Raw genomic sequence first — 11,805 nt, forward strand, 5'->3', positions numbered from 1 at the left:
TCTCTCGTTTTTTTTTGAGACAGGGTTTCTCTGTGTAGCCCTGGCTGTCCTGGAACTAACTCTCTGTAGACCAGGCTGGCCTTGAACTCAGAAATCTGCCTGCCTCTGCCTCTCAAGTGCTGAGATTAAAGGCATGTGCCACCACTGCCTGGCCAAAACCTCTTATTTAATTTTTTTTTTATACAATGTATTTTGATCATGTTTTCCCCTCCCCCAACTCTTCCCAGATACCCTCCCAGTCTCCCAACTTCATGTTGTCTTCCTCCCTCCCTCCCCTTTTCTTTCTTTTTTCTTTCTTTCTGTAACCTTAAGCCAAAACAACAAAAAAGTACACACAAAAAAACATAGTCCAGAATCTCTTTAAAAACAAAACAAAACAACAGCAACAAAACCCAAATTGTGCTGAGAATAGTGAGTGACTCATGCCTTTAATCCCTGCCCTTGGAAGGCAGAGGCAGGCTGATGATCTCTTTGTTGGAGGCTAGCCTGGTCTACACAATGGGTTCTGGAATACTCAGAGCTACAGTGAGATCTTGTCTCAAAAAAGAAAAATGATAAAATATAAAGTTAGCCATCTTTATAGTTTAGTCACTTTAAATTTATAGTTATAAATATATATAATATATTTATATATATTATATATAGTCTATATTATATATAATATAGTTTACATTATATATATATATTCTATATAGTATATAGACTATAAGTAAGCACAGTGTAATCAACCTCAAACCTTTTCATCTTTCCAAGTGAATACTGTTCCATGAAAATACTAACTTCTGGGGCTGGAGAGATGATGCATGGTGGAGCAGAGTTCAGTTCCCAGCATCCAGCACCCAGCATCAGCACCAGCTCACCACTGCCTGTCAGTCCATCTCCAGGCTATCGAATCCCTCTTCTGGCATCTGAGGACACCTGCACACATGGTGCTCCCCGCATACACACACACACACACTTTGAATAAATACAAACAGAATCTTGCCAGGTGTGGCGGTGTACTTTCCCAGCACCTGGGAAGCAAAGGCAGGTGGATCTCAATGAGTTAAGGCAAGACTCAGATTCTTATGAGCTCCAGGCCAGCCAAAGGCAACATATGTAAGATCCTGTCTCTGTTTGCCTCACCACACCCCACCCCATCCCAAAGTGTTCTCTTCCTATTCCTCCTGAGATAGGGTAGAAAGGGAAATTATGGAGATATGAGGAGAAAGAGGAGCCCTTTACCCAGGAATTTGGTTGAAGCCTCTTGCCAACTGAGAAGCAGGAATTCCAGCACAATTAACTGCTCAAAGCTTTCCACCCTCTGCACTTACACATCTGCAACTTTTCAGGACTCTCACTAGAAACTTTTACAGGAAAAGGACGTGCACAAAACTAATGCAACCAGTGGCTCCTGGCTTTATCAGATTATAATTCTATCCAAGGTATGTCTGAAGCTACCCCATAATCTCACGTGTGCGCCTGGGAGAGTGTGTCGTGTGTGTGTGTGTGTGTGTGTGTGTGTGTGTTGCTCGCACATACACGTTTTCTGAGCAACCTTTTGAGATCTAAGTACACCATTAAAATGGTGTATATAGTAGCTAGTGCTAAGGATTGGGGCTCCCTTGAGGAGCTATACTTGGGTGTGTCTTTCTTAGTACCTTTCTTCTAAGTCTTGTGGTTAAAGTCTAATGTTAAAATATTTTAAATAAATCCTCAACATTGCTTCCATTAGTCTTAATTTTTTTTTTTTTCTGAGTCAAAGCCATGAGTCCAGTTTGGCCTGAGTTTTGGTCTCAACGGAGTTCTCAGACTAGGGTGTCAGCATGGAGTTTTATCTCCGTCCTGTCACCAGCGACACTCCCTTTCCTGGTAGCAAACTAGCACCTACTATTCCACTCTATTTCTACGAGTTGATTCCTTTAGTGACCTATGAGTAGAAGTATGCAGTATTTGTTCTTTATTGATGGCTTATTTCACTGAGCATAGAGTGTACTCCAGGGTTGGCCTTGCTGTAACCTGGGGCAGAGGTTTTTAAAGGCTATATGGATGGCCACGAACGACACCACATTTAGATGTGTGTTTATCCATTCATGCACATTTGGGTGGTTTTACCTTTGAGGTGTCCCAGCTAGGGATGTGCAGCTGTGGAGCTGAGCCATAAGGCTGGGCCACCTCTGGCTCTTTGCCTTGCAGCGTCATTGGTGTCACCTGTCCCTCATGCCAGCGGTGTTATCAAGACCAAACACCACTGCAGAAATCTCCCCTTTTCCCCTAAACACCCTCAGAGCCCTTGGCTCAGTTCCAGGTTGCCTCACCCAGTTCCACAGCCCTGCGAAACTGAGCCAGTCTGGGCACAAGGATTTGCTGGACACCTATGGTCGCTAGCTCCCAGCTGGTGTGCCATGACCACACAAAGATGCAGGCAAGTCACAGACAGCCACGGTGCTGGAGACTGCAGCCTCGCCTCCGCCTCCCAGGACGGCTGGGAGCTTGTCTCCTTAAGGCACAGCCTCCCCGGTCCACTGGGGTCTTCCCCCTGCAAGGTACCTTCCCTAAATTGTGTAGGGGAGAATGAAAGAACTTGACAGCGTCCATGCTTAAGAACTGTTCGAAACGCAATGCGCACGGTGTGACCGATGTAAAATCGGGAGTGCTTGGGGGCTGGGGGGTAAGCCACTCTGTCAACACGCCTTGGCCAAGTTATAGACACTCTTGGCTCCATGGATACATCCTGGGCTGCCTTCATCTAACACGACTTTACAAGTCACCGACTCGGAAAACACTGGCGGAAAGGACAGTAGCGCAGCCCCACGTCACTCAACAACAATCGGCCGCTGTGGGCAACCGCCAGCAGACCGTAACGGTCCCGCCCACGTCCTGCCCCAGTGGGCGGGGACAGAATCTACCAATCAGGAGCTGCATGCAAATGAGCCCCCGCCCCCTGGGGGGTTAAAAGGCGTTTCTCCAGAATTGGAAGACGCAGTCTCGTGTACCTCGCGTACCTCGCTGGCCAGCAATTCAGGCCAGTAGCCAGGCCAGAAGCCCCAGCACCCTCTGCGCGGAGCAGGAAGTACAAAAGGGAGGCGCCTCCTCGTCGGAAGCTGAGTCCCGGACACGCCCACCTGCCGGAAGCGCCGGTGGGGTTTCTGTGACAGGGTTGCACTTTGACAGGATTGCTGCGGAGGTGGACCGGCGGCGGGGTCGGGGCGGAGGCTGAGGACCAAGGAGGCATGGCGGAAGGCGGGAGCCCCGAAGAGCGGGCCAGCCCGGGGCCCGCAGGTAACGTGCGCGGCTAGGGGTGGCGGGGAGCGGGGTCGCGTCTTGGGCAGGGTCAGAATGGCCCTCGGGCGTCCGGAGCCTGGGTCCTCGGTCCTTGCCGGCCAGGTCCGAGGAGTTGCGTTCACGTTCGGTAAGTGTGGACGTCAGGCTTCGCGCGGTCACCGGGCGCGCACCCCGGCTCCTGGCCTCTCGTGGACAAGCCCTCCCACCGGGTTTGTTGCTGGTAGAGCTAGCCTTGTAACTGCCACCCTGTTAACCGACCCCAGTCCGCGATGACCCTAGCTATGCCATGGGGTACGGATCCTCTTCCAGGTATGAGCGCACTGGTCAGAAAAGGCCCTCCGGAGGTCAGCCTTCGTGCTGACAGGTTCCCTTTCCCCATCCCGCCAGTCAGCGCAAACCCGCTCCGTAGCCACTGGGCAAACTTCCTCTGCCCCACCTCCACCCACCTTAAGGACAATGCCGTTCCCAGAGAGCTTGCTAGTGACACAGCTCCTACAGAGGCACTTGACCCACCTGCAGAGAAAGGGTGACCCTTGCCGCCTGCCTTAAAGCATTTCCTCTGTGCAGTGTTGCTACAATACAACTAACAGTTCCCAGGAGAATTTCCTGGTACGAGATCCACCTTGGGGTCTTCCTGAACCTGCCATGTGTTTGGAAGGTACGCTTCTGTGCCCATCTCTGGTTTTGGACAAGCACTTGCTCTGTTCAACGAGCTCTCTTTAGTATGCAAAAATCTCAGAAAGCCGCGAAGTGGACGCAGTCTTTTGTCTTTCCTCCCTCCATCAATTCAACAAACTTTTATGGGTGGGGTTCTATTGGCTTGACTCACCTGGGGCTATTGATGTGATGTGAAAAAGCAAGACAAGGCCTCTTTGGTTGGCACTGAGTTTGATCTCAGAGACAGACAAGGTCTTTGAGTGGATTGACCTGTCATGCAGGAATGAGAGATGGGAGAGAAGTGGTTGGTTAAAGGGTAGCTATTTCTTAGCGTACAGAAGAGTCCTGTGGAAGAAAAAATGGTTCCCCCCAACCCCCACCTCAGTGTCATTTTAGTGTCTGCTTTGTTGGTTTGTTTCCAGCTTGGGTGGAGGCACAGGTCTTGAGTGCTATCTTGTGGGTAGTTGTATTAGATGATCAGAGAAGTCCAGAATTGAAATGGCCTTTGACTCTAGGATTGGAGGAGATTCTGAAAGTATGTTGGCCTGGGCTGGGAGCATAGAGGAGAGGTGGAGCAAAGAGAGGTCCAGAGACTTGGCCCAACTCCTCTGGTGCCATCCACTTTCCTGACAGTTATCCCAAACATCTGAATCTTCCCCAACTTTGGCTTTAAATTTTTATACCCACTTTAAATTTTATATACTGGTAACTGCGCTGGAGTTACAGTGATAGAAGGAGGACCTGGAAGTGCCTTTCCAGGCTTGATGCTTGCCTGTTGGTCTACTGTGCACCTGGTTATGGGACCAGAGTGAACCTTGTGCTGCCTTTAGCCTTGGTCTCAGCCCAGTCAACGGACTTTCAGACCCTGGAGGGTAAGGATACTCAGTCATCACCATCGTGTACCTATAGGAGAGTGTGAAGGGACTCAAAGGATATTGTATTCAAATATGAAAACAACTTCAGCGTCTAGAAAAAGCCTGTGTGTGAAGAGCTATGCTTTTGAACTGTGCTTGGTAACACGCTAGGACATCCCCACAGAGAGGGAGACTTGAATCTAAGCAGAATTTGTGCTGTCTTTATTCACCTGTTGGTGCAATTTCTTTTTTTTTATGTTCATATATTCATTTATTTAATTTTTTTAAAGTCTTTTTTATTGTTTTAAGTTTTATTGCATTATGATGAGAAAAGATACATGATTTCAGTTTATCTGAATGTTGACATTTAAAAACATATTTTAAGTAAATAGAATTAAATCACATTTTTGTTTCCCTTTTGTACTCCAACTCCACCCAGAAAACCCCCTTCAATACCTACAATACCTTTTTTGTCATATTCTTTAAATTTATAAAATATTATAACAATAAAAATGAGTATTATAAAAGTTATTTGATATAAAACAACAATCAATTTAACAGTCTTATGTAGATGCTTATCTACAGCAATACTGAAATACATACTTTTTTCAATATAAATTTTAAATAACTCCAAACATTAACTCTATATTTTAAAATAATATATCACTACTAGTATTTTTTAAATGAATATACATACATATATATATATAAAGTCTTTTTGTTTGTTTGTTTTGTATTTAGTAGAGCTTAAAATGTTGGCTCTTATTGTGGTACAAGCCCAAAATAACAATTTTTAGACATTGGATTTCATTGTAATAAGGCTGTACTTCAATGACCCTCACATCACTAAAGGATGTAACTTCTTTTTTATAAAGCTTTTCAATCTCCTGGAGTTAGTTTGGGCTGTGGTGTGAGCAAAGATGTATTTCCAAGTAAGTGATTAATTGTTCAACTACTTTCCACTGACTATATGCCTCACTCTGATTTTATGCCTGTTTATTACAGTTGACTTGTTTATATTAAGATTAAGATCTCCCTGGAGAATTGATTCTGTTTTTTGTTTTTGTTTTCTTTCTAGTCTGGTGAGAGTTTTGTTATCTAGTATGGTAGGGTTCCTTCCACCTGTTATTCTTAACTAAAACAACAGCAAAAGCTATTTTCCCTTATTTATACCTACAAATACAATTTTGAAATCATTTTGGTATATCTGATATCAAATTTCTGAAGAGACTGGCTACATTGTATTTATGGGGAACCCTGAGAATTTCTCTAATTTTGAATCTCATCCTACTACATGATACAGTCTTTCTATTTACTTCTATTTTCTTGTTATATAGGCTGAACTTGTATTTATGCACATATATTTTAGTTTTCTATTTTATTGAGGCATAATTCTCTCTCTCTCTCTCTCTCTCTCTCTCTCTCTCTGTCTCTCGTGTGTGTGTGTGTGTGTGTGTGTGTGTGTGTGTGTGTGTGTGTGTGTGAATATGTATATGGAGCTCAGAGGTCAACATTTAACATTTAGTGTTTTTCTTACTCCACCTTATTTTCGAATGAAGGCCTATTACTGTACATGGAACCTAGGTATTTGGATTTGGCTAACCTAGCTGCCAGCCTGTCCAGGGATCCACAACCCTAAGTGTCCTCCAGGAGTCTCTCTGCCTCTCCTACCCCCATTGGAGTTGTAGGAGTGTGTGACTGGTCTTGGCTTTTTGTATGAGTGTTGGGGATCTGAGCTTCAGGGCTCATATTTGCATGGCACGTACTACTAATTGAACCATCTCTCCAGGCTCTTGAAGTGTAATTTCTATACAAAAAAAGGTATACCTTTGAGGCTTATTCCTTGTTTCTTCATTTTCATTGATATAATAAAATCCCTGCGATAGGCTAACTATAAAGAAATGTGTTTAAAGGCGGAATGTCATGCATGGTGTCACCTTATCTATGACTCCTCATGACCCACTGAAGTAGTGGGAACTGTGACCTCCTGACTAAACAGAAAGCCAAAGACAAGGTCAGGTTGGTTTCTGTTCTTATAATGACGCGGAATGTCATGCATGGTGTCACCTTATCTATGACTCCTCAGGCCCACTGAAGTAGTGGGAACTGTGACCTCCTGGCTAAACAGAAAGCCAGAGACAAGGTCGGGTTGGTCTCTGCTCTTATAATGACGCTCTGCTAAGAACTAGCCAGCATCCCAGGAGAAATTCTTCAGTTTGGCAGGAAGACATTTTTCCACTGACCCTGTGGCTGCCTGGATGCCACATTGACTAAAGGTCTTTGTTGTGTCCCAGCACCAGCATGCTGAGACAGCACCTCTAACTCATGAGCACCTGTGGGGACAGTTGTACTCTGTAAAATAGTTGTTACTATTTTATAGAACAGGGTGGTAAGGAACTCATCTACCTTCCAGACAAGCAACCCTTGTTTGGCCCTTGGCTTTTGGCTAACCAGCTGTCTTTGCAGTAAAGGAGATGACTACCATTCTCCTTTCAAATGCCCCAATTTAAAGATCTTCTTACATATATGGGATACATTAATTTGATGCTGTTTTTTTTTTTTGGCATAATATTTCAAACTTCAGTTTGTACTACTGTTTCGTTGTTCCTTTGTTCCAACAGACTATCACATTTTTTTCTTTTCTTTTTCTAGAAAAAATTTTTTTTTCTGGGCTTGGTGTCAGGAATTTGCTAGTTTGAAAAAGGAAAACTTTCCAGATTTCTCTTATAAATTATTTTCTGGGAATTTGAACGTTCCTATGTGGCTAACAGGAGGGAGCCACTGCAGAAGACATCCAGTTTGGTTGGCCTTGCCAGTGTTTCTGCACACTGATAGGAGCCCCTCTCTTCAGTGCAGGTCCTAATCTGAAGGAGTGGCTGAGGGAGCAGTTCTGTGACCATCCACTGGAGCACTGTGAAGATACACGACTCCATGATGCAGCCTACGTAGGGGACCTCCAGACCCTCAGGAACCTACTACAAGAGGAGAGCTACCGGAGGTGAGCATTGGGCTGGTAATGGGTGTTGGCATGACTCTGATGCTGCAGGGCTGCAATTTGCTTTTAGAGGAAGGACAAAAGGAGGAATTATAGGTGGCCAGATACAGTGGGCAGGGGTTCCTGGAGCCAAGTCGGACTGGGATTGTCCTGGCAATTTGTCCTGTGTGAGTATCAGTTTCCTCAGTATTTTTTTCTGAAGTCAGTATTGTTGGAGAGATCCCTCTAAGTCTCCCAAGACACTTAAAAAGAGATTTATTTACTTATTTTATTTGAAACAGGGTCTCACTATGCAGAACTCATTATTTATACCAGGCTGACCTCAAAGTCACAGAGAACTTCCTGCCTCTGTTTCCTGAGTGCTAGGATTGAAGATGTGCTCCACCATGCCTGACTATTTTATTTTAATTGTGTGTATATGGGGGCGGGGGTGGGTGTGAGCATGTGAATATAGGTCACAGAGGCCAGAAAAGGTCATCCCTTGGAACTGGGGTTACAGGTGGTTGTAAGCCACTTGATATGGGTGCTTGGAATTGAACTCAGGTCCTCTAGGAGGGGTAGTACATGCTCTTAACCACTGATCATTTCTGGAGCCCATCGTGATGACTCTTTATCCTGGATAGTTTTTTTTTGTGTACATCCACTTTATTAACATTCATTTGAAAGAATGACTCTTCTTCATGTCTTAGCATCTTAGCAGTATTCCATCAGAGTACACGTCAGTATTTAAACAACAAAACAGGGCTGGAGAGATGACGCAGCCCTTAAAGAGTGCTTGTTGCTCTCACAGAGGACCCAGACTCAACTCTAACACTCTCATGAGACACACTCTGCAGGCACTAAGCATGCAAACAAACATGTAGGCAAAACATTTATGCATGAAAGAAAATGAATACATCTAATAAAACTAAACAAAAATTTAAATGTATTTAATGGGACTCAAGCCCCTAAAAGCCTTAAGCATATAGATACAGCAGTAGATGAGTTCAGTGGAGTTCCTGTTGTGCCCCCTCCTTCTCCCTGCCTCCTCCTCTTCCTTCTCTTCTTGTTTCCTACTATAGGTAGTCACTAATAAGAGAGCATGCATCCTTTTCTCTCTTCCCCTCCCGTCCCCCTTTTCTTACTTCTTTCTCTCAAATTGGGCCTCATGTATCTTTGAAGCCCAGGCTGCCTCCATCTCCTGAGTTCTAGATTATTGACCCATGCCACCACACTGCCTTCTTTTTCTTTCTTCCTTCCTTCCTTTCTATCTTTTCTTCCTTTCTTTTGTTCGGTGTTTTTTGGTTTTGTTTTTTGGTTTGTTTTTGTTTTTTGAGATAGGGTTTCTTTGTGTAGCCTTGGCTGTTCTGGGACTAGCTCTGAAGACCAGGCTGACCTCGAACTTACAGAGATCCACCTACCTCTGCCTCTCTAGTGCTAGGATTTAAAGGCATGCACCACCACTGCCTGGCGGCTCCTTTTTTTAAATTTTTTTATTTTTATTTTTTTTACTTTTTTAAATTTTTTTATTTTTTTCGAGACAGGGTTTCTCTGATCCTTTTTTTTTCTTAAACTTGAGGTTTATGAACCCTTCTTTATATTTTGTACTGCCAATCATTTCTCTGGTAGTTCTGGCCTTTATTGTCCCATATCGGCCCATGTGTGACTGGAGGAGGGACAACAGGGCCTGGTTAGTGAGACATGGCCTCTGCGTGCTCTTAGCTTCTGCCTCAGTGCAGAAGCTGAGGTGAAGGACACCTTGGTTGCTGACCTGAAGGATCACTGCACAGCACAGATAGTTATCTAGAGGTCATACTGCCTAACAGCTGAATCTGGACAGTTTGCCAGCACACTGGCTAGGAATGCAGCCTCTGTAACCTAACTGCTCTCCTAGGCTCTCAGGTCTTCTGTGGGGGTTAGGAGGCCATAGATTACTGTTACTAATCATCTTTATCAGGAGAGGATGCCAGCCTTGAACATTTATAGGTAGTCACTAATAAGAAAGCATGCATGACCCTGCCTGTCTTGGCATGTGTCCCCAATGGATCTATATGTGGTTTGTAGAGGCTGTGGAATGTGGATTAGGAATCTAAGAACTAGAAATCTCAGTGTTAGTGCTGATTATACTGTGCAAGCCTCAAGGTTTTTCTTTCTTTCTTTTTTTTTTTTTTTTTTTGTCAGTGGCCCCTGAATGTGTGTCCTTCCTGCTCAGCAGGGACATTTGTAACCATTTCAGGACACAGAACATAAACAACTGGGAATGTAGCTCAGGGGTAGAGTGTTTAGCTTGTACAAGATCCCGAGTTTGATCCACAGCACTAGGAGAGAGAAAACAGAACAGAGTGAAGGCATTTGAAACCTCAGGGTTAGCTACTTAAATGACTGTCTTTCTCGGGAGCCTCTGCTAGAGAGAGGAGGGGGGACAGCTCGTCTGCCTGGGGTGACTCTCACAGGCTCTCTATGTTCCTGTACAGCCGCATCAATGAGAAGTCTGTCTGGTGCTGCGGCTGGCTCCCCTGCACACCACTGAGAATTGCAGCCACCGCAGGCCATGGGAACTGTGTGGACTTCCTCATCCGCAAAGGAGCGGAGGTAGACCTGGTAGATGTCAAGGGACAGACTGCCCTGTATGTGGCTGTGGTGAACGGGCACCTGGAGAGCACGGAGATCCTTTTGGAAGCTGGTGCTGACCCCAATGGCAGCCGGCACCACCGCAGCACTCCTGTGTACCATGCCTCTCGTGTGGGTAGGGACGACATCCTGAAGGCTCTTATCAGGTCAGTACTGCCAGGGCAGGGCCGCATCCACTTCCCCTTGTTTCTGTACCTGCATTTCCTGTGTTGAAGAAACGGCTTCTTAGAGGCCTTGTAGAGTGCTCTCACTCACAGTCTTGGAGGGAGGGGAGATGCCAATGAAGGACAGTGGCTCTCTTAGTTAGGGTTTTACTACTCTGAACAGACACCATGACCAAGGCAAGTCTCATAAGGACAACATTTAATTGGGGGTTGGCTTACAAGTTCAGAGGTTCAGCCCATTGTCATCAAGGTAGGAACATGGCGGCATCCAGACAGGCATGGTACAGGAGGAGCTGAGAGTTCTACATTTTTATCTGAAGGCTGCTAGCAGAATACTGGCTTCCAGGTAGCTAGAATGAGGGTCTTAAAGCCCACACCCACAGTAAAACACTTACTCCAACTGGTCCATGCCTACTCCAACAGGGCCACACACCTTCTAATAGTGCTACTCCCTAGGCTGAGAATAAACAAACTATCACAGTGGCCTTGTGTGTCCTCAGGCCTGTGCTGCCCCAAAGAAGCACTTTTGATTCTAAGTTCCTTTGGACACCTGAAGTGCTAGAGATGGGTTATAAAGCAGGACTGCTGGCTGAGACCGCTGCCATTTGTTGTCTAGGCAGGAAAATGGCATTAGTCCATCCTTTCTAGTCCCCACATGTTGAATGCCCTCATTGTTTCCTGTGTGCTGTCACCTCCTGTTTCAAGTTAAATACTCAGGTGATGACATAGTTTGTGAGACTTCAGAACTACCTGGGGCTAGAGAAGGCCTAAGTACACCGGTGGCAGATCACTGAGCGCAGATGGACAATAGGTGTAGAGGTCAGAGAACAACTCACAGAAGTTGGTTCTTTCCTTCCAGTGTGTGGGTACTAGGGATTGAACTCAAGACTGTCAGTCTCAATGACAAGGGCCTTAACCCACTGAATCATTTTACCAGCCCCAGATGGCAAATTTGATCTAAGTAATTTTATCTAGTTTCCATATGGTTTTATATTTATTTGTAAATTCTGATCTATTTGGGATTTATCTTGTGCACTGTGATGAATAGACTTAACTTTATTTTTTCCACTGTGGATTTCCAGTTATCCTGAGGAAAAAAAAGTATTAAAGAGTTCAAGACCACCCTTTTCCCTTGAGATAGTTCCTTACTGTCTATACTGATTTTCTGCTTGTAGTTGGGCCTGTTGAAAGAGGTTTTGTGAGTTTACATGGGTCTGCTGGTCCATCTGCAGCCCTTGTATGGTGAGTTTACATGGGTCTG

The 11,805-nt window shown here is 45.1% G+C and overlaps 2 protein-coding genes across 4 annotated transcripts in view; one reads left to right on the forward strand and one right to left on the reverse strand.

Moving 5' to 3' along the window:
- Per2 (period circadian regulator 2) overlaps positions 1 to 11,805 on the reverse strand; it is a 750,618-nt gene that overhangs the window by 119,848 nt on the left and 618,965 nt on the right. The gene's annotated exons all lie outside the window — the stretch shown is intronic.
- Asb1 (ankyrin repeat and SOCS box containing 1) overlaps positions 2,429 to 11,805 on the forward strand; it is a 15,159-nt gene continuing 5,782 nt past the window's right edge. The window contains exons 1-3 of one of the 3 annotated variants that reach the window (XM_031368446.1): positions 2,429 to 3,261; positions 7,632 to 7,773; positions 10,224 to 10,526. In XM_031368446.1, the coding sequence (XP_031224306.1) occupies positions 3,213 to 3,261; positions 7,632 to 7,773; positions 10,224 to 10,526 (494 nt within the window). In that variant the 5' untranslated portion in view covers positions 2,429 to 3,212. Of the gene's footprint in view, positions 3,262 to 3,350; positions 3,574 to 7,626; positions 7,774 to 10,223; positions 10,527 to 11,805 lie in introns of those variants that run through there. The other 2 variants (XM_031368447.1, XM_031368448.1) reach the window with 2 other exon arrangements.

The sequence above is a fragment of the Mastomys coucha genome, unplaced genomic scaffold (genome assembly GCF_008632895.1).
Source record: "Mastomys coucha isolate ucsf_1 unplaced genomic scaffold, UCSF_Mcou_1 pScaffold14, whole genome shotgun sequence".
Taxonomy (NCBI): Eukaryota; Metazoa; Chordata; class Mammalia; order Rodentia; family Muridae; genus Mastomys; species Mastomys coucha.